Consider the following 23,943-nt stretch of genomic DNA (forward strand, 5'->3'; position numbering starts at 1 on the left):
GATGGGTCTCCAATACTGTTTCACAGGCTGGTCTTGTAAGTGTGATCTTGCTGCCAACACTTTATATGGTAGGCTTTTCATTGGAGAGCTGAATCTTAGCTTTTAAACAGATATTACTTTTTGTACATAAAATAATCATAATCTATCCACTAAAGAGCAATGGGGAGTAAGGAACTATGATTAAGCTGGTACAATGGCATGTATTAGCTTAATATGAATGTAGGAAACAATAAGAAATCAGTGCATGGTGTCTGGATGGAATAAGGATACATAAGTATATTAATATGAATGAGACCTTAACATCTAAGCAATATGGTTCACTTCATAATATAATAGTCAAGTTTGCTTTGAAGTTGACTAGTAAGTGGGTAAAAATATTAAAATATAAAGAGTGGATTTATAGAAAATAAAAGAAAAATAAGTTAATATTGAATAATTTATTATAATATTTGAAATACAACATCCATTTAAATCTTTCTAACAACTTTTATTCTTCTCATTCACACACAGAATTTAACCTTGGTGTTCTTCTCCTGTCCTTTCATTCTAACACAAGATATATATATATATATATGACAACTTTTAATAGTATACAAATTCTATGAGAAAAGATTGTGCACTTTTTCCATTGGTTTTTTAAGGACATCTTTTACATCTTTGTTCCTCAAGCTGTATGTTAAGGGATTCAACATAGGGATAACCTGGGTGTAAAAGATGGAAATCACTTTACCAGTGTCAATGGAGTGAGTGAATGTAGGCTGCAAATACATAAATATCAAAGTCCCGTAAAAGACGATGACAACTGTCAGGTGGGACCCACACGTAGAGAAAGCCTTCCATTTGCCCTCAGCAGAGTTAATCCTTAGAATTGCCATAAGGATAAGTAGATAGGAACCAATTACTATAAGAAGAGATGAAAGCAAATTAAAAGCTGAGAAGATTAAAATTATCGCCTCAATTTCATGTGTGTTTGAGCAGGCCAAAGTTAACAAAGGGAGGGCATCACAGTAGAAATGACTGATGACATTGTAGCCACAGAAGGATAAAGTGAAAATCTTTATGTTAACTAGAAGTGAGACAATTATACTGTAGAGATAGGGAATGGTGACTAGTATCCAACATGCTTTTTGTGACATGATGACAGTGTAGAGGAGTGGTTTACAGATGGCCACATAACGGTCATAAGACATTGCAGAAAGAATAAAAAATTCACAAACAATGAACATACCAAAGAAAGATGATTGGATAGCACAGGCATAAAATGATATTATATTTTGATCTACAAGAAAATTTCTCAACATTTTTGGTCCCACAGCTGTTGAATAACCAAGGTCAGTAGTAGCGAGGTGTCTGAGAAAGAAGTACATGGGTGTTTGCAGCCTGGAATCCACTATGGTAAGGATTATCATGCCCAAGTTATCGACCAGTGAGGTCAGATAAATGATGAGATACAGTCCAAACAATGGTACCTGAAACTCATGGTGGTTAGTGATGCCCACCAGGATGAATTCAGTCACTATTGTAAGATTATATTTCTCCATTAGAGAAGATCAGAAAGCCTGTTCTGAATAAAGGTACCAGCATTATTAGTAGTTTTCAAATATATAGAGTTATTTTATTTTCCAAACTAATATAAATTATATATTTATTATAAAATATTTGAATATGAATTCATCTGCACAAAAATGGCATATACAGAATTGTATCAAGTCATTGCCTGTAATAATTTTGTTTGCCAAATAAAACGTAAACTGTCACTTTTACCTCATGTTTAGTGTAAAACTATGACAGGAAATTATGCCCTTTGTCAAATACTTCAAATATGTATAGCCCAAAGTATTAAAATTTTAATGCTGATAAACCTTGATTGGCAGGCTCATGTATGTAGTAAGTTCAATGTATTAGATGTGAAGAAAAAAAATAAAACTTCAAAAACTGTAGTAGTTTGAAACTTCACAGACTTGGATAAAATTATTAACTTTTTCATTTTATTTCTCATATAAATTAAACTATATTTTGACATTATAATTATATTTTGTTATGTTATATAACATTCATGATGATTATAATATGCACATCTACTGAGAATTTTTCAATAATTTGGACACTCTAGATACATATGTAGATGTTTAAAATCCTAAAACCTATAGCTAAAACAGACAGCATCATCATAAACATTAGGCAATGTATTTTAGGTGAGTTAATGAAAATATTGTAACACATCACAATTGGAGTTGTCCTTATTTGAAGAAAAAGTAAACTGAACAGCATATCTATGCAACCACCTTTCACCTTGACCTAGTGTACAGAAACATTCATTTAAAAATAATTCATCATGGATAGAATACCTTCTCAGTATACACAGAACTAAGAAGGCTTTGTACTTTTTACTAAAAAGATGAACAGGCACTAAATATGGGATTCTGTGCTCTACAACCACAGTCCACAAATATGATAATCACTAGTTCAAAGAGTCATTGTGTACAGTAATTTACCTGAAAAAAATCCCTCATATGTGGATGTGCACACCCCATAGGATAGAGGCTTTTGGTTTTGGTTTGATCTAAAAATATGAGCAAATGAGAAACTGGTCATGAAACACATGAGACACACAACTAACCTACCATCTACCTGTGCAACCAAATGGTAAAATTTAACAAGTCTGTTATTTAGGATTATAACTCTGTATCCATTTTTAGCATAATAAAATTGAATACAAGTTTCCTTCATTATATAATTTAATCTTTCACTGATGGGTAATTTTTAGTATAATTCATACATATATTTATATAACAAAGAAATATGTTATAGCTCAGACTGATCTAGGAATATATGAAGAGATTTTTTAAAAATGAAAGAAAACATACTTAAATTGGTTATATGATATCTTGTCAAAATTCCTCTTTGATAAACAAGAGTTCTGAAAGAGAATATATGTTTTAAAATGTCAACAATGAATGTGACTGCTTCCTATTGTTTGATTGATTGTGATACACAAACACCATAGTGAAAAAGAAAATGTTGTAGGTGGCATTTGAGATGATTCATTGGTATAGCAGAAAATCCTCCTGTTAGCATAAGATCATCTTCCCAATAAGATATAGGACACAGTGCAAATAACTCTATTCTCAGAAGAAGCATCACTGTAAAAATTACAAGAAAATGGCAGGCATAAATATTGAAAAAATGCATGTCTCATATTTTCTTAATAGGAAAAAATAAATCATACACAGGAGACATGAAATGTAGCCACATTAGCCTCTGAACACGGTACAATGAAGTCAGTTTGAACATCCAGTTTAAAGGTGATTTCTTTTTATGCCTACTTTTTATGGCATAAAACAATGTAGTGTGGCTTATAATATGTTGTCGAATACTTTCCTTGTGCATCTGGTGATCTTTCATGACAATATACTCTTCACGTGTGAAATATGAAGTAATCAGATGATTAAAATATATAAATCACTCTAGAAATTCTGGAAGCTACCTACTCTCCCTTTTTCTATGTTTTACAATGTTAAAAGTTAAAAGAATAAGGTAAATACAATATCAGTTTTCCATTAAAAAAGACAAGCACCTGGACTTTATTTTATAAAATATTTTACTAGGTAGTTTAATGATGTATACCACAAAATATACTTTTAAATGTCATTATAATAAGTCTATTCATAATATCTTCTTACTCTCTAGTGATTTTTTTTTCACACCTGTGGTGAGATGCAAACTCTGTTTGTCTCAAGAAAGGATGAGGAACTTTTCCAGCTATGATTCAGCTACAAAAAGTTACTTGTTGCCAATCTTGAAAACCTGATTTGTTTTTTGGAACCCACTGGATTCAAGAAGTGAGTAAACTCTGACAGTATACAAATCACACCTGTCAACATTTCAGAAGATTAAAAATCTAAGGGCAGCAAGGTTATAGGTCCTGGATAGGATATATGATGATTCTAGTGAAAATTGTTTTGCAGTGACTATTGAAGACTTACATACATAGATAAGTAGATCTCCCAACACTCATCAAAGAAGCAAATGTTTGTAGTAAATTGTGATGAACAGAGAGACACAAATGATCAGTGTGCAGCGAATAGAAAGCCTCCACAGTATTCAGCACTACTTGTGAAGGCTACATCATAACCCCTTGCTTGCAAGGCTAAGGCATCGTCCCAGAACTGTTGTTGGTCTTAGAAGTCTGTAACTATCAGTGGCAATGGTTGACTATAACCAAGTTGTGTTTTCCAGTCACACTGAAACTATTCTGCTCAGGAAATAAAAGTGATTATGCCTATATGCAAAAGAACTGTAGCAGATCAAGCCAGGTATTAAAAAAAACAAAAACAAAAACAATTTCTAAAATTATAAGATATAAAATATTAATTTAATATTTGCCATTTTATGATTGTCTATTGAAAAATTCTATTAATCATGCAAAAACACTGACAGTCAAAAATATTCAATAACATATTTAAAAAAAAAGAAAGAAAATATGCAATATTTTCTGCGTTTCGTGGATGATTATGGGATGGATCCAGGGTGAGGTAATCTCTGGATAGTCTATCCTTTTGTCTTAGCTCCAAACTTTGTCTCTGTAACTCCTTTCATGGGTATTTTTGTTTCCTATTCTAAGGAGGAATGAAGTATCCACCCATTAGTCTCCCCTCTTCTTGATTTTCTTGTTTTGCAAACTGTATCTTGGGTGTTCTATGTTTCTGGGCTCGTATCCACTTATCAGTGAGTGCATATCCAATGACTTCATTTATGATTGGGTTATCTCACTAAGGATGATATCCTCCAGATACATCCTTTTGCCCAAGAATTTCATAAATCCATTGTTTTTAATAGCTGAGTAGTACTCCATTGTGTAAATGTACCATATTTTCTGTATCCATTCTTCTGTTGAGAGACATCTGGGTTCTTTCCAGCTTCTGGCTATTATAAATAAGGCTACTATGAACATAGTGGAGCATGCGTTCTTATTACCAGTTAGAACTTCTTCCTGGTATATGCCCAGGAGAGGTACCAGTACCCCCAGAGCTTGTATCTTTAGCTGCATATGTAGCAGAAGATGGCCTAGTCGGCCATCACTGTGAAGAGAGGCCCCTTGGTATTGCAAACTTTATATGCCCCAGTACAGGGGAATGCCAGAACCAAGAAGTGGGAGTGGGTGGGTAGGGGAGCAGGGCAGATGGAGGGTATAGGGAACTTTTGGGATCACATTTGAAATGTATATAAAGAAAATATCTAATAATAAATAAATAAATAAATAAATAAAAGTAAGAACTGTCATTGGCTAGGTGGTAAAGCAGTAAAGAAAATCATTTGTTATAGAAGATCTGAATTTGTGTTTCCAGAACCCACATATTCTGCTCACAATTGTCTGTAATTCCTGCTCCATGAGATCCAAGACCCTCTTATAGCGTCTATAAACAATTAAACATGTATGAACAGCAAAAAGGGTCAATGTTCAGGTTATGTAAGGAATGGAGATTATGTCTCAATAGCAAACATTCTATTCAGTTTCATCAGTATAATTCTCTGCTTGAAATACTATAGATATGTAGTAGTATCAGGAAAATCAAGAATGGTAAATGGTAAATTTTTGGTTCACTCACTATCTTTGTTTTAGTATTTACATGTAAATTTTAACATTTTTTAACCTGTCTGTGAATAATAGTCCTAGCTTTTGATTAAGATGGACAAAAATTTGTAGATAGGAATTTGGAGGTGAAGGGTTTTACAACAATAAATCTCTCATTACCCTACCTAGTTAATCTTGTTGGGCTTCAGTGGTATGTTTGTTTGTATGTGTGTGTGTTAGTCTTGCTGGGAGAAGGTATCCAAGGATGTAGAGTTATCAAGAGAGTCTCCTCCTTCCCTGAGAAGTTGAGGAGGTAATGGGGCAGGGATTTGTAAGGGTAGTACAGAGAGGACAGGATGGGGACTTCTATGTGAATATAAAGTCAAGAAAAAATATTGAAAAAATAATGTCTATATTGTTACATACATCTATTGATGTTCAGAACACACACACATACACACACCACACACACGCACACACACACAGGGAGAGAGAGAGAGAGAGAGAGAGAGAGAGAGAGAGAGAGAGAGAGAGAGAGAGAGATGGAGAGAGAGAGAGAGAAAGAAAGAGAGAATGAATACAGGTGTATATGGTACAGAACTCAATACACATATTTATAGAGTAGAATGCAATAGATGAACTTGTCTCTGATAAATGGAAGCTATGTACTTCAAAAATTTTTACCTCCATGCTTCCATGTGACATAGTATAGTAGGTATTAAATACAAGAAGATTGAGTAAACAGAGCAAAAGACTAGAAGGAAACAATAGAATAAAAGTCTGGAAAATTCACTGCAAAGCAATGGAAAAAAGCCTGTTTTGAAAGGTTGAAGAAGTTGGGCTCTTATGGCTACACATAGCAGCAGTCGATTTGACCCAGGAAATTGAATGGCACATGCTACTGGCTTTTTCATCTTTTTCTAATTTTATTATGCTCAAGATTCCTGCCTATTGGGAAGTGCTGCTCACGTTAAATCCGAGGTTGTTCCCTCAGTTGTTTTCCTACATGTTAGTCATATATGGTAAAGCCTTCACAAGCACACCCATAACATTGTTTTACTAATGACCCCAGAAATTCTTAATTTACTCAAGTTGGCAATATAATCCACCTATCAAAACGTTAGGGAAAGTGGGGAGTTGTGGGGAGAGGGGAACCTGATCTTGTATTAGGTGAGGGAAAGGACTTAAGCCTTGAGGGTCAGCAGAAAGAATGGAAATAGGCAACCCCAGGACATAGGAGGTTGGGGGGGGGGAAGGGGGTTCCAGAATACACCAGAGATCTGGGATGTGAGAGACTCTCAGGACTCAAAGGGAGGGACCTTAGAAGAAATGCCCTACAGTAGGGAGAGGGAGCTTATAGAGCCTACCACCAGCAGGGAGACAGGGCATAAAATGAGGGAGAGGGAGGCCATCCCACAGTCACAACTCTGACCCATAATTGTTCCTGTCTGAAAGAATTACAGGGAAGGAAATGAAGAAGAGCCTAAGGAAAAGAAGGTCCAGCGACAGGGCCAAAGTGGAATTCAGCTCAAGAGGATGTCCCAAGACCAGACACTATTTTTTTCCTTTTTTTTTTTTTTTTTTTTGGTTTTTTGAGACAGAGTTTCTCTGTATAGCCCTGCCTGTCCTGAAACTCACTTTGTAGACCAGGCTGGCTTTGAACTTAGAAATCTGCCTGCCTCTGCCTCCCGAGTGCTGGGATTAAAGGTGTGTGCCACCACACCCAAGACCTGACACTATTAATGAGAATATGGAGAACTCACAAAAAGTGACCTAGCATGACTGCTCTCTGGATGACCCAACAAGCAGTTGTAAGAAAGATGCAGATATTTGTACTCTACCAATGGACAGAAATAGCTGACCCTGTTATCGAATTAGGGAAGGCTGAAAGAAGCTGAGGAGAAGGGCAAACCTGTAGGAGGACAGGCAGTCTCAATTAATCTGGACCCCCTAGATCTCTAAAACACTGGACCACCAAACAGGCAGCATACACCAGCTGATATGAGGCCCACAACACACATACAGTAGAGGACTGCTGGGTCTGTGTTCCTTCAGTGATGATGCACCTAACCAGCAAGAGACTGGAGGCCCCAGGGAATTTAAAGGTCCGGTGGGGTGGGGGTTGGGAACATCTATGTGGAGACAGGGGGTGGGGAGAAGATATGGGATGTGAAACAGTTGACAGGGATGGGGGGATAAAATATGGAATGTAAAAATACAAATTAATTAATTAAAAAACAGAAAAGAAAAAAGAAAAAGAAAGAATAATAAAAAAGAAGTGCTCATCACAATATTGCTTTGAATAAAAAATAAAGCCCGTCTGTGTGATTATACATATTCTAAGATAAAGAAGCTCTTACGGTTGATTTTGTTTTGACCAATAATAATCACAAAAGAAAATGAATGAAAATGGTGTATGTACCAAGATATATTACAGTAAATATAAAGCTGACAATCATTATTTGAAATCTATAAGTGAATAGTACCTAATGCTAAAAGACTGTCCTGGGAGTTAAGAAATTCAAGGAAATAGATAATACTGTTGAGTTTCCAAAAGAAATACACAGTTGACATACCAAAGGATGTAAAGAAAAGCAATACCTAGAATGGCTTAACCTACTACAGCTAACGACCCTCTGATCTAGAAATCCTCGTTTTTGTGGGCACTGTTAAACCTTTCTTAAATTCAGATCAACTAATGTGATAACACACTGATCTATAAGGTCTTGTTTTTCATTTATGATCCTCCTCTGAAGTCATTTTATTTGCTTCTGAGGCATCCCTGATCTCACATTCTCACTTCACTTTCAATCTAACTTCCCTCTATGCCTGTACAATGTAAATGTACATGTGTGGGATTAGCTATCAATTTTCTGAAAAGTTTTGTCATCGATAGATACCTTTGTGAATACATGAGATATTCTGAATTTGGTCAGATGGCTTTTTTGTTAAGGGGAATTTTACTCCAATTCACTATTTCAAAATATATACAACTATGATTTATCTTAAGACACAGTTCAAAAATAATCTACACAACATTATTAGTTTTAAGCAAAAAAAAAAAAAAAAAAAAAAAAAAAAAAAAAAAACGTCGCATTGGTTTTTGGATAAAAATCTAAACGGTTTTGGATGTATGTGTAAAGGGAGAGTGTTAGCCACTAGAAAATCCCAGATATCAGGGGAGCAAAATATTCCCAGGACCCAACAGAGATGGCACTAACCTAAATACCCAACAAAGGGGACAGAAAACCTATAGAGATCATATCCAGTAGATAGGCATTACTACTGGTTCAGGGATGGGGCCACCCACCCATCTTAAAATTTTTAACCCAGAATTATCCCTTTCTAAAGGAAATGAAAGGACAAAGAGTAGAGCAGAGACTGAAGGAAAGGCCATCCAGAGACTGCCCCATCTAAGGATCCCTCCTATCTGCACATACCAAATACCGACACTACTATTGATGCCAAGATGAGCTTGCTGACAAGAACCTGGAATGGCTGTCTCCTGAGAGGCTCTGCCAGTGCCTGACAAATACAGATGCAGGTGCTTGCAGCCAATCATCAGATTGAACATGGGGACCCCAATGGAAGAGTTAGGAGGACTGAAGGAGCAGAAAGTGATTGAAAGCCCACAGGAAAAACAGCAATATCAATTAACTGAATCACTCAGAGCTCACAGTGAGTAAACCACCAACCAAGGAGTACACATGGAGGGACCCATGGCTCCGGCTGCATATGTAGGATTGCTTTATCTAGAATTAATGGGATGGGAGTCCATTGGTCCTGTGGAGGCTTGGTGCCCCAGGTTAGAGCGATGCTAGAGTGATGAGGCAGGAATGGATGTGTGGGTAGTGGAGCAGCATCAAATAGGCAGGAGGGAGGGGTAACGATATGGGGTTTTGCAAAGGGGAAACCAGAAAGGAGAACATTTGAAACATAAATAAATAAAATAACCAATATAAAAACAAACAAACAAAAACCCAAAGCAATACACATGATTCTTTCATGAGATTGATTTCGTTTGGCTTTTCACATATCCAATACCTGGGTGTGCTGAACTCTTATTTCAATATTTATCTCTTTCTGAAAAATAATAATTTTTGTTACATACTATATCATTAAGAATAAAATAAATGCATACTCAAATAATGTCAGATGAATGAATAATATTTTGAAAAAAACTGAAGGATTTAACTATCTATAATAGTTGTTCAGGACCCATTTGTTGCTAGAATGTCTGATTATTGACATTCCTAAGAAATGATTCTTGAAAACCTACAGTCATGCTGAAGCATTCTCTTGTTTGTCAATTATGACATGTTCATACTAAGACTTGGACTCAAGATTTTGTGCTCATGATGCAATAACTGTACCATAATCCATAACTTAAGCCTCTTGGTTGTCCTTGCAGTAAATTGTATTCTGTCTTAAAAATAAAATTTTTAACTTGTAAATTACTTATTATTTTTCTCCTTTGGGCAAATAAATATAGGATAAAACAACAACAAAAATAACAATAAATACAATTGCTTCTGAAGTTTTAGGTCCTGACATTTACCAAAAATATCTTTGAAGAACAGTGCCTTTTTTAAAAAAAAGAGGGAAAGAAAATCTTTAAATTAAAAAAAATATGGTTATAAATTCATATAAGATTGAATTTTTTGCATGGATTTTTTAGGAATTCTTTCAATGCACACTTTACATCCTTGTTTCTCAAGCTATAGATGACAGGGTTCAACATTGGTATTATTAGGGTGTAGAACACAGAAGCGATCTTGTCAGTGTCTAAGGAGTGATTAGTCCGTGGTTGTAGATACATGAAGAGAAGTGTGCCATAGAACACAGTGACAGCCATCATGTGAGAAGCACAAGTAGAGAAGGCTTTCTTCCTTCCTTCAGATGAACGGATCCTCAAAATTGCAAGTACTATGTTGAAATAGGATATAAGTACAATAATCATAGAGAAAAACAAGTTTGTCGCTGAGAAAAAAAATACAACAGTTTCTGGAAGGTGAGTGTCAGAGCAGGACAGAGCTAACAGAGGGACATTGTCACAGTAAAAGTGGTTGATTACATTGGAAGAGCAATAAGAAACAGAGAACACACAAGGTGTCACAACAATGGCTGTGACAAAGCTAAAGAGGTAAGTGAGAAACACCAGCAGAAGGCAGACCCGTCGAGACACCACCACCATGTAGAGCAGTGGGTTGCAGATGGCCACATAGCGGTCATAGGCCATCACAGCCAGCATGAAGATCTCTGATACCATGAAAACCAGAAATCCTCCCAGCTGCGTGGCACATTCATAGTATAAGGTGGTTTTTTTACTGACTAAGAAGTTGACCAGCATTTTAGGAGCAATGACAGTGGAGTTGCCAAAGTTGATGACCGCCAGGTGTCTGAGGAAGAAGTACATGGGAGTTTGCAGGCGTGAGTCCACGGAGGTCAGGGTGATGATGCCCAGGTTCCCTGCTGCTGTCAGAAGGTAGATGACTAAGAAGAGAAAGAAAAGTGGAACCTGCAGTTCTGGACGGTCAGTTACCCCCATGAGTATGAACTCCGTGACATGAGTGAGATTCCCTGTTGCCATTATATGTTCATCTTTTAATGTGGAAAATAAAAATATTATCAGGTCACCATTTCTGTCTTACATAATATAGTGCTAAATGTCTCATTCTAAGTCATTTTATTTAGAATGACAAATCTAAAACATGTTCAATCATGCTTACTCTTTTTCTTTATCTGTGCATAAATATGAGAAACATCAGAGTACTAAGGCTTCAAGTGTCTTAGACAACTGTTAATTAGCATTGATATAATTATATGAATCACAACATCATAAAGTACCTGAAGCATGTTTGTGCATACACACACACAGACCACACACACACACACACACAAACACACACATACACACACACACACACACACACACACACACACACACACACACACACACACATACACACACACATACTCTGAGGAGTTGAGCCAAAGTGACTGGATTATCTGGTTATTAGCTTTGCATCTTTTAGGCTTTTCTCATTGATTCATCTTACATTTCTGATTCATTTTCCTGAAAAAAATCTATTCTTTGATATTCATCCATCTTAGTATCTTGCTACAAATCTCAAACCTTTTTAATCATAATTCATTTCTTCTGCCAATTCATCTAGTCCTGCCATGTTGTTCTGGCTTCTAGTTAATTTCAATTCTATTACTTTCTTCTTGCATTCTTGTCTGGCATTTCCATTAGAGTTTAATCACTTCTATTTAAATTGTTTTTAAGAATCTAAATTTAGCACTATCAATATTTTCAGGATTGAGTCTCTATGTCCTAATTTATATGATAATCGCCAACCATCACTCCAAAGAACTTCTGGGTGTTTTGTCAGTTGGATGTGGCATCCTGCTTAGTACTATTATTTACAGTTGCTGATAAATGTTGATTGCTTTGGTTTAGAATGGTAGAACACTGAATGGAAAGTATTTTTAATTTTATATAACACAAATATTCTCTAATAATAGATTAAATAAAGTCTATGTATTTATTAATAATGTATTTACAATGTATTTATATATGTAATTTGTTATACTTTCCACACTGTTCTATAGCCTAATTTTGGAATATGGTTATTAGTATTTTTTGCAATATTTAAATTATCTAAAATCTAGGTAAAGCAGTATTGCCACTGCAAAACATCACTGCTATGTTATTTTGTTTACTCTGACTGATATGTTTGATTAGTTCTTTACTTATTTTTGGTGATTTTTAAAAATTATTTGTTTTTATAATTTGTAAATGAAATGTTAAAATACATATATGAGAGTTATATCCATAACTGATCCCAGTAATAGTGCTGCTTTTCTGCTTTTAAAAGTTTGTGGCATTTTCTCAATAAGTCCTAGCTTAATAATGATATTAAAGCTTTAAATACATATAGTAAGTATATTATAATTTTGTACGTAGAAACTAAAAAAACAAAAACAGTATATTGCTAAGTAACTGGAAAATAGTAGAAAATAATGTAATGCATAAAAGTAATAAATATATACAGTATGTAAATGTTCTTCAATGTAATACAAATTATTATATATGGACTGAATTTCATACTGTACCCTATAAACTATATGACATGTCATTAAGAATGAGTATTTTTAAAAGTAGGCCATGTGATATCAAATAAAATTAATGTAACAAATATTAATGTAGATCTGTGTGATTGCTTAAAAATAAATGGTCTAAAATTTTATAATTGGAATACATGAGTTATAGTTTCCCTCATATTTTGTGTCACAGCACTATGCTTCTATAGACATGATTGTTTTCTTGGAAAGTTAGCTTCAGGTGTTTAACATGATATAATTTACATTAATGGTACTATTTCCTCTCCAGTTGTTACATGAAAAAATATCAAGTAGCATTTGCTTTGACATACAGTGCTTTCTATCAATGTAATCTTACATTAACAACAAGAATCAATTACATCATTAACAATTATTATTTTGGCTAGAATTTGAGCAATTATTTTTGAAAGCTAGAGTTTCTGTATATATTTAATATATTTAATTGTTAAATCAATGATGTACTAAAACATAATTAACAAGGCTAATGACATGATTTTGGTAAGCAATATTACTGAAATAGCCATTTTTAGAACTATTCAAGTGTTTGTCCTCATTAGAATCTTGTTTGAATTCTCACTGGATGCAATGTTTTAACTTTGCAAATTTTCTTAAAGTAGCTTTCATGTAGAACTATGCAATTGGTGAGCCATAAGAAACTATCAACACTTGAACAATTTTAATCTCCATAATTTTACTATCTTCATTTCACTTCTCAAACTCTCAGAATTTGATTTAGAAATGACATTATAAAACATTTCTTAATTATCTTCTGAAATTTCAATATGTAATTCTACCAGTTCTCAAAAACTAAATCGTCCCTTCCACTGTATGTGTTCCAGGAACCCAACTCGTGGTCTTTTGGATGAAATGCTGCTACTTTACCAGAGCGCTCATTCCTGAACATTAGAGATCTGCCTTCAGGAATTTTTTGTATGTCTCTTAATTTTGAATTGTGAACAAAACCATTAACTCTTAAGTAGCAGGAAATATATCAGCCACCCAATAGATAACAATTTAAAAACAGAGAGAGAGAGAGAGAGAGAGAGAGAGAGAGAGAGAGAGAGAGAGAGAGAGAGAGAGAGAGAGAGAGCTACTCACCTTTTACTCTTAGTATCTTTTAAGCAATTTTTGGAAACGCAGAATTATGTATGTCAGAGACTCTTCAGATATTTCTTCTGTTCTACCAATTCTATGACAGATTAAAAACCTCTGTGTACTCTATGGAAAATCTCACTTTACTCACAATCTCTTCCTCTGAATTAGCAGCCCAGGCCAATTTTTTTAAGTAGATAGACTGGATATAATTAATTAATATCTCTGTCCCAGATCCAGCATTCTTAGAACAGAAGCCTGAGCTCCTAGGAAAAGAATTTAAATGGTAATCAAAAGATTGAAAGTTTTGATAGACATTTGGACTCTGAATTTAGACCAATAAATAAATGAAATACATCCTAAACTACCAGTAAGAACAATCTACTAGGCCCTACAACCAATATGATGTCCCTATGAAGGTAACTGAACAGTTTTAAATATTTCTGTCCCTAAAGACTAGCTCATTGAGATGCATTTACTTATTTGCTGAAGTCCCTACACATAAGAAATTAATTTTTTAAAGAAAAAGCTTGATTCCAGGGGGACAGGGAGACAAATGGTAAGCTCATTAGCAGGTCCCCACTCATCTTTTCACAAAGGTGAAACATGAATGCTGCTCATGAATTCACCTGGATGTTTATGTTAGCAAGTAGATGTAATGATTACATCAACTTATTCATTATTTGTTTATTTTATGGTGTATCTCTGTACAACATTCTAATTTTAAAGAGTTGGAAGTATGGAGACTCTTACTGGGAAGAAGAGCCAATTGTTAAACCATAGTACATGGCCTAGCTATTTAATTTTAAATACAGTGATTGAATGACTATAAACCTACTATTCTGCTCAAACATCAAACAAAAGTATATGAGATATAAAAACTATTTGCTCTATAGTATGCATAGTTGTGTCATGCAGCACAAATTTATTTAATTCTTCTAAAATTTTGGAAATAAACAACTTTTAGTTTGGCAGAAAATAATTATAATATGGAACAATTTATTTTTAAATGCTATTTAACAAATCCCTCCCATGAAGTCATTCACACTTAATTTGATTTTGGGTAGAGTTATTTTTATTATGTTTTCATTTCTTATTTTCTAATTGTAATTATATTTTAAGATTTCCTTTGGGTTTTTTTTTCTGGCTTTTTACTTTTTAGTATATTACACTTTTATATATTGTGAACAATTTAAAATTTAAATAGTATTTTCTTCTGCTCCCCCATTACTTCCAGTCTCTTTTCCCCTCGATATCCACCAAACTTTAACTTATTTATCAAGAACAAGCAAACAAAAATTCCAAAATATATAACAGCAAAACCAAGAAAAAAAATCACACCTTGAATGAAACAACAACAACAAAATCTAATAAACTGTTATTAAATAAAAGCACTTAACAAAATTGTAATGTACATTATATGTTGATCAACTACTCACACAATCAAAAATATAATCTTTACTTTTTTGTTATACTTATTTATATGTGTACATGTATGAATACATGTATGTATGTATGTATGTATATATGTATGTATTTGTGTACAGCTATGTAGATCTAAGTACAGGTGTCTGCAGAGCCTAGAGAATGGCATTTGATCCTAATAAACTGGAAGTATAAGCAGTTCTAATCAATCTGTCATGGGTACTCAAAACTGAACTTAGGTCCCAGACAAGAACATTATGCACTTTAATCACTAAAGTATCTCTCCAATGATCTCCCACACACAATTACTTTACAAATATTTTGTTTATCTAGCATTATTGTTTGTGTTTATGTGTCTCTGTGTGTATACAAATGTCAGAGCACAGCTTCCAGGAATCAGTTCTTTCCTTCCACTTTTGTTGAGTCCTGGTTATTAAACTCATGTTGTCAATTGTACCAAGTTCATTTAAACAATGAGACATCTTACCTGTCATTTACTCCAAATATTATAATGTCCGGGAATGAAAACCTATTACATTACTACTATAGCCTGTACTCTACGCAGTTTATGTTTTTTATATTAATTTCTTCATTTACATTTCAAATACTATTTCAAAAGTCCCCTATACCCTCCCCCGCCCTGTTCCCAAACCTACCCACTCCTGATTACTGGTCCTGGCACTCCACTGTACTGGGGCATATCATCTTTGCAAGACCAAGGGCATCTTGACCCATCCAGCAGGTCCATTTATTCGAGGGTCTCAAGGGGACATTCTCGTAAGAACCAAATGGGGGGAGGGAGAGACGGACAGCAAGTGCGAGAATGACATGGAAGCAGTCTGAGTAGCATCAAGGTGTCACTGTATTCAGCAAGGTTCAAGGCTTAAATGCACAAGCAAAGGGGGAAAGTACTTCTCAGCAGGAGGTATGGGGCAGCAGAAAATTTTCTTTTGGCAACTACACGGGGAAGCAGGAACTTGGTGGTATCAGGGTACATCTTGTGGTCAGGACATCTGGCGCTGACTTAGGTTGGAACATTCTGTGGTTTTTCTCAGAATGGTGCATCGGTGGCCCGCTTTTGACCCCCTTTTCTTCTCGGGGGAGAGAGACCCAATTCGGAGATCAAGACAATAGAGTTGTCTTAATGACTCCCAACAGCATCTCCTCCTATTGATGGCCAACTAGGCCATCCTCTGTTTTTCTATGTTTTTTGTTTTGTTTTTTGTTTTTGTTCTTTATTTTCAACTTTGCAAGATCTTTTTTAAATTTAATTTTTTCCAATTTTTATTAGATATTTTCTTCATTTTCATTTCAAATGCTATCCCAAAAGTCCCCTATACCCTCCCCCAACCCTGATCCAATACCCATCCACTCCCACTTCTTGGCCCTGGCGTTCCCCTGTACTGGGGCATATAAAGTTTGCAAGACAAATGGCCTCTCTTCCCAATGATGGCCGATTTTATAGGTGATTAACATTTCTCTAATTTATTTTAAGTTTCTTCTTTTAACCAGTTTTTCACATTTCTAATGACATTTACAAAGTATATTTTTTTGTATTTTTTTAAATTGGGTATTTATTTCATTTACATTTCCCATGCTATCCCAAAAGTACCCCACACGCTCCCCTACCCACTCCCCTACCCACCCACTCCCACTTCTTGGCCCTGGCATTCCCCTGTACTGAGGCAGATAAAGTTTGCACGATCAAAGGGCCTTTCCAGGACAAAGTATATTAAATTCAATGAAACAAATTTCATAGTTTTTCATCCAATTCTAGTTAGTAGCTTACAAAAATTGTATAAATACATTGTATATAAAACATTTTGAAATGTCATGAATTAAATTACAATAAAATGCAAAATATCAAAATGATTAAAATGCCTAAATTTAAACATCATCACACTGATATGATGTGGTATCATAAGTAATATTATTTATATTAGAAATAAGTTATTGAGTTATATTCATTTCTGAGTGTCCCTGTCAATATGGATGTTAGTAACTTATATTTCTCTCAAATTAATTTATATCTTTTCACTGAACTTAATTCATGGTAATGAAATATGGTGAGATTGCAATAATTTAAACATTTTATTCCTTTATGATTATTAATGAATAATAGTGTCATTTTACTTTTTCATGTTGAATTTTCTACTAAAAATAAATTGGACTATTTTCTTTTTTGTTTTTTTCTAATTCTTTTTATTATTATTATCTTTATTCTTTCTTTATATTCCAGTTGTTAGCTCCCTCCTGTTCTGCCCTCCAACAGCTCCTCATCTCATTCCTCTTCCCCCACCTCTAAGAGGATGAGCCTCACACACCCTTCCCAACACCCTGCCAGATATCCCCATTCCCTGGGGCCTCAAGACTCTTAAGTGTTAGGTGCCTCTTCTGTAATTGAGGTCAGACCAGGCAGTCCTCTGCTATATATGTGTCCAGGGCTTCAGACCCAGTTAGTCTATCCTGCCTAGTTGGTGGCTTAGTGTCTGAGAGATTTCAGGGGTTCAGGTTTGTTGAGACTACAGGTTTTCCTTTTGGGTCATCCTCCTCCTTAACTTTTTCAAGCCTTTGCCTAATTTAACCACAGGGGTCCCCGACTTCATTTCAAAGGTTAGGTGTAAGCATCTGCTTCTCTCTCAATCAGCTGCTTGTTGTGCCTCTTGGAGGGTAGCTATGCTAGGCTCCTGTTGGTAAGTACACCATAACATCAGTAACAGTGTCAGGCCTTGGAACCTCACCTTGAGATGGGTCCCAATTTGGGCCTGTCACTTGATCTTCTTTCCCTTAGTCTCTTCTCCATTTTTGTCCTTGCAGTTCTTTTACACAGGAACAAATTTTACTAGGTCAAATTTTTTGACTGTGAGATGTCAACCCCATCATTCCGCTTGATGTACTGTCTTTCTACTGGAGGTAGATTCTACATGTTTCTTCTCTTCATTGTTAGGCATTTCACCACCTTTGAGTCTTGAGATTCTCTCACTTCCCAGATCTCTGGTACATTCTAGATGATCTCCCCACCTCCCATCTCCAGAGGTTGCATATCTCCATTCATTGTGCTGCTCCTTGGGGCTTTGCTCCTTGTCCCCAGTCAAACCTGATCATATCATCTTTTCCCCTGCCCCTCCCGCTCTCTACACCCAACCAGTTCCCTCCCTCTCTCTGCCCTTTCCTTTCTTCTCCCTCCCAAGTGTGATTGAAGCATCGCACTTGGGCCTTTTGGCTTGTTAACCTTCTTGAGTTCTGTGGATTACATCCTGAGTATTCTCTGCTTTCTTGGCTAATATCTAAGTTTCATCCATTTCCTTGAAAAATTCACGATGCCCTCATTTATAATACATGACTAGTATACATTTGTATAAATGAACCACATTTTCTGTATCCATTCTTTCATTGTAGGACCTCTCGATTGTTTCCATAAATAAGGCTGCTATGAACAATAGTAGAGCACATGTGCTTTTGATACATGGGGCATTTTGGGCTATATGCCCAGAAGTTGTATAACTGGGCGTAAGTTTTCTATTTCCAATTTTCAGAGGAACCTCTAGATTGATTTATAGCATAGTTTGCAATCCCACCAGAAATAGAGGAGTGTTCCTCTTTCTTCACATTTTCCACATATTGCCAACATGTGCTATCACCTGAGTATTTGGTCCTAACCACTCTGATTGATGTAAGGTGGAATCTCAGGTTCATTTTGATTTGCATTTCCATGATTACTAAGGACTTTGAACATTTCTTTAAGTGCTTATTGGCCATTCGAAGTTCATCTGTTGTTAATTCTCTCTTTAGCTCTATACCCCATTTTTGACTGGGTTGTTTGGACGTTTTGGTGGTTAGCCTCTTGAGTTCTCATATATATTGGATAATAGCCCTATATCAGATGTAGTGTTAGTGAAGACTTTCCCAATCGGTAGGGTGCTTGATTTTTCCTACTGACTATGTCCTTTGCCTTATAGATGCTTTTCAGTTTCATGAGGTACCATTTATCAATTCTTGATCTTAGAGCCTGAGACATTAGAGTTCTGTATAGTAAAATTATCCCCATGCCCATGTGTTCAAGGTTTTTTCCCACATTCTCTCCTATTACATTGTGTATATCTGGCTTTACGTTGAGGTTCTTGATTCACTTGGATTTGAGCTTTGTGCAAGGTGACAAATATGGATCTATATCTATTTTTCTATGTACCAACTGCCAGCCAGACCAGAACCATTTATTGAAGATGTTTTCTTTTGCTCAGTGTATATTTTTGGAATCTTTGTCAAAGAAAAAGTGTTCATAAATGTGTGGTTTTATTTCTGGGTCTTCAATTATATTACATTGATCAACCTGCCTGTTTCTATACCAATACTATGTAATTTTTATCACTATTGTTATGGAGTACTGATTAAGGTCAGCAAGGGTGTTTACCTCTAAAGTTCTTTTATTTTTGAGAATTGGTTTTGCTATCCTGGGTATTTTGTTTTCCATAAAAAATTGAGAAATACTCTTTTCATGTCTTTAAAAAATTGTGTTGGAATTTTGTTGGGGATTTCATTGAATCTGTAGACTGCTTTTGGTACAATGGTCAATTTTACTATGTATGTTCATCTTACTTATCCATGAGCATGGGAGATTTCTTCATTTTCTGAGGTCTTCTTTGATTTCTTTCTGGAGAAATTTGAAGTTCTTGTAAAACAGATCTTTCACTTGTTTTGTTAGAGTTACCCCAAGATATTTTATATTATTTGTGACTATTGTGAAGGGTGTTTTTTCCCCAATTTCTTTCTCAGCCCATCTACCATTTGTATAAACGAAGGCTACTGATTGTTTCTTTTAATTTTATCTCTGACCACTTTGCTGAATTCGTTTATTAGCTGTAGAAATTCACTGATAGAATTTTTGCGATGTCTTATGTATACCCTCATATTATCTGAAAATAGTGATACCTTGACTTCTTCTTTGGCAACTTTTTTTGTCCCTTGATCTCCTTTTGTTGTCCTATTGCTCTGTTTAGAACTTTGAGAACTGTATTGAATAGATACAGGGGGAGTGGGCAGCCTTGTCTTTTCCTTGATTTTATTGGGATAGCTTCAGGTATCTTTCCATTTAATTTGATAATGGCTGTTGCTTTGATATATATTTCTTTTATTATGTTTAGGAATGGGTCTTGAATTCCTGTTCTCTCTAATACTTTTAACATGAAGGGCTGTTGTATTTTGTCAAATGTCTTTTCAGCATCTAAGGAGATGATCATGTAATTTTTTCTTTGAGTTTGTTTATATTTTCCAATATATATTTATAATTTTAAAATATAATTTTATTCTAACAAATTCACTTGTTTAATGATCAATTATTTTAACATCCAAGTGAATATTCATATACTTTTTATTCTTCCATGAACACTTATTTATCAATTGATAGGTGGCACAGACATATTTGCTACAGTATGCAAAAGATGGTATGAAACTTAACTAAGAAGTACTTTTGTGAACCTTGAGGTATTAGAAAGGTGCTATCACGATACATAAAGATATATTTCTCTCCATATACTTCTACACTTTGGTTAGAAATACAGCCCATTTTAATTGTGATATTATGCTTGCTTAGCAAATTGATACAGTTAAGGCCTGTACTGAAACCAATACTGTACTCACATTTGCATGGGTCAAATTAAAGGATATCCTTTCATCACAGTATAACAAGATATCTACTTAATAGGTTCAGACTTCATGTACAAGACAATACAGCATTTAAACAATTTTTTATTATTATAATTTAGAGAATTTCATAATGTACAAATAAGATCATGGGATAAAATAAATATCAGCCAATAATTGAAAATAAAAGAAACATTCATACAAGTTTTTGTAGCAGAATTTAACCTTTTATCTGAATTTGTACATGCCACTGAGATGCAAATATACAGTGAAATAAAAAAAATATAGACAATACAAAGAAGAATTAAGTTGTTTGAGTGACAAAATACAACAACAACAACAACGACAACAACAACAACCACAAAACCAAACAAGCCCTGGAGCATCAGGATGAATGTAAGATTGATGAAAGAAAAAGAGAAAGATCCTGGATTCCCATCATGTGATGAGACATTTACTCAAGGTCAATAGGAAGTTACAAGCAAAGTCAGAACTTAAGCTTTCCTTCAATTTGATGAATTTAGATTTTCACACAACTCATATAAATGAATGAATCTAAAAAGCTAATGAAGATGTTTAGATAAAAATCCAACACATTCATTCATTAAGAAAACTTAATGAATCAAGCATACAATTGCCATTTAAGCCCTGGTCTACAGTTCCTGTTCTTTCTAAAGAACAAATCTATATCACCAAATCTTGTTTTCTTTATTTTCTTCTCAGACATTTTCTGTGATCATATACCTTCTATTTTTTGAAATGCATCCAGACATCTTCAGTAAAAGGGATTGAGTTCTATTGGTTTCTTCATATATTTTTATACAGGATTTAGACATTTAGCTACAAGAAATAATGATAACAAATAATTTTGTTGAACATTTGTAATTTTGAAACATTTGTATGGAAAACAAAGAGTGCAGGATGAAAATCCTATGTCAATTTCAAAAGAAAACCATGTATTTTTTTTTCCATGTCCTAAGGAGAGCATCTTTTACATCTTTATTTCTCAAGCTGTAGATCAGGGGATTAAACATGGGGATAACCATGGTATAAAATATTGAAGCCATTTTATCAGTATCAAAGGAATGATTAGATTTGGGCTGCATATACATAAATATCAAAGTCCCATAGAAGACAGTGACCATTGTCAGGTGGGACCCTCAGGTGGAGAAAGCCTTGCGCCTGCCCTCAGCAGAGTTCATCCTGAGAATAGCTATGAGAATGAGCAGGTAGGACACAAGAACAAGCAGAAGAGAGGAAATCAAATTAAAAGCTGATAAGTACAACAACACCACCTCAATTTCTTGTGTATTTGAGCAGACCAAAGATAACAAAGGAAGACTGTCACAGTAGAAATGACTGATGACATTGGAGCCACAGAAAGACAAAGTGAAAATCTTAATTGTGATTAAAAGAGCCACAATTGTACAGTAGACATAAGGGATTACTACAAGCACCCAGCATAGTCTTTTTGACATGATGACCATATAGAACAGAGGCTTACAGATAGCCACATAGTGGTCATAGGACATTGCAGACAGAATATAAATTTCACAAGCAATGAACATACTAAAGAAAGACAACTGGATCGCACAAAGATGAAATGATATTGTATTTTGATCTACAAGAAAATTTTGTAACATTTTTGGTCCCACGGCTGTTGAATAACCAAGGACAGTAGTAGCGAGGTGTCTTAGAAAGAAGTACATGGGTGTTTTCAGCCTGGAATTCACCATGGTAAAGATGATCATGCCCAAGTTGCCAATCAGAGAGATCAGATAGATGAGGAGGAACAGTCCAAACAATGGGGCCTGCAGCTCAGGGCGGTCAGTGATGCCCACCAGGATGAATTCAGTCACCATTGTGAGGTTGTGCTTCTCTATTCAGGTTTATGGAAGTTCTGTTTTGAGTAGAGACATTTGCACTTTGAATAGATTTTCAATACCATAGTATTCAAAGTAGCTTCAATAAAATATCTCTAAATATTTTTATTTATTTTTCAAAATTAGTCTATTTCTAAGACATACACATATTTTTATGCATACACATACTCTTTTGCATATAAATACACAAAGAGATACAGACATGTAGCTGGAAAAACACAGATATGCATCAATGATCCTCACCCAATGAAAGTCTTAATTAGAGAATAATCTAAGTCGTTTAAAATAATATTTGCTTTTCCTAACTATAATGATAAGAGCCAGTTCAATTCAATATTAAAATTTAAATCTGGAGAATATCCTCCTACATATAACATCTAGCTAAAGAGTGATTAAGTCTATTAATACTCTCAGGATATGAGAAATTTGCTATACAGAAAGACGTACATGTCTAAATTAATACATATGAAATTATATAAATCTATATAGTACATCTTGCAAACATGACATGGAATTCAATGTAATAAGGCAATTCTGAATAATTCCATTTTATCAGAAGAAAAGTCACAGGAGGGGAATGATTTCTACTCTTGATAAAAGGTGTACATGCTGATGTTTTCTGAATAAAGTCAGAAATAAAAAGATTTACAGCTGTCATCATGGCATAAAATGCAGCATCTGAGTGAGTGAGAGCAAAATACCCCAGCAGTCACTCTTCTGTGTACAGCTGGTTATATGTAATTGAAACTTCCTTCACTTAACAGATTGTTGTAAAATATGCTTATCATACAGCATTCCACTCTCTCTATGTACACTTCATATATTAAGCATGCAAAATCATCAATTATTTCATAACAGAATTCACCCAATCTTGTTCCCTTTTACATTGCTTTAATTTGCAATGATATAAAAGTAAAAAATTAAGTATGCTTAATATTAATTTTCTTATAAGTAAGAACAGATATGAAAAGTTTTCCTCTGAAGAAATTTAGGACTGGAGGGAAAAAAACAAACAAACATTCTTTAGTGTAAATTATTTTATTCACTGATACTTGAAAGCTATTTTTCAAAACTCTAATCTCAGCAAATTAGTTGCAAGTAGTAAAAAAAAAAGATTTCCATTGCCATAAAAATATTTTCAGCATCTCTTGACTCTCAAGTAATGGTTTTTATACCCAATGTGAAATAAAGGATCCTTTT

The 23,943-nt window shown here is 34.7% G+C and overlaps 2 protein-coding genes and 1 pseudogene across 2 annotated transcripts; all 3 read right to left on the reverse strand.

Annotated features, from left to right (window-relative positions):
- Positions 1-599: 599 nt before the first annotated feature.
- Positions 600-1,541, reverse strand: Olfr1061 (olfactory receptor 1061). The gene has a single exon (NM_207134.1). The coding sequence runs from the start codon at positions 1,539-1,541 to the stop codon at positions 600-602; it is 942 nt and encodes a 313-aa protein (NP_997017.1).
- An 8,668-nt stretch (positions 1,542-10,209) lies between these two features.
- Olfr1062 (olfactory receptor 1062) lies at positions 10,210-11,165 on the reverse strand. Its single transcript, NM_147078.2, has one exon. It carries the CDS (start codon positions 11,163-11,165, stop codon positions 10,218-10,220), a length of 948 nt encoding a protein of 315 aa, NP_667289.2. The 3' UTR covers positions 10,210-10,217.
- Olfr1063-ps1 (olfactory receptor 1063, pseudogene 1) lies at positions 21,791-22,743 on the reverse strand (annotated as a pseudogene).

Source organism: Mus musculus, chromosome 2, assembly GCF_000001635.26.
Source record: "Mus musculus strain C57BL/6J chromosome 2, GRCm38.p6 C57BL/6J".
Lineage (NCBI taxonomy): Eukaryota > Metazoa > Chordata > Mammalia > Rodentia > Muridae > Mus > Mus musculus.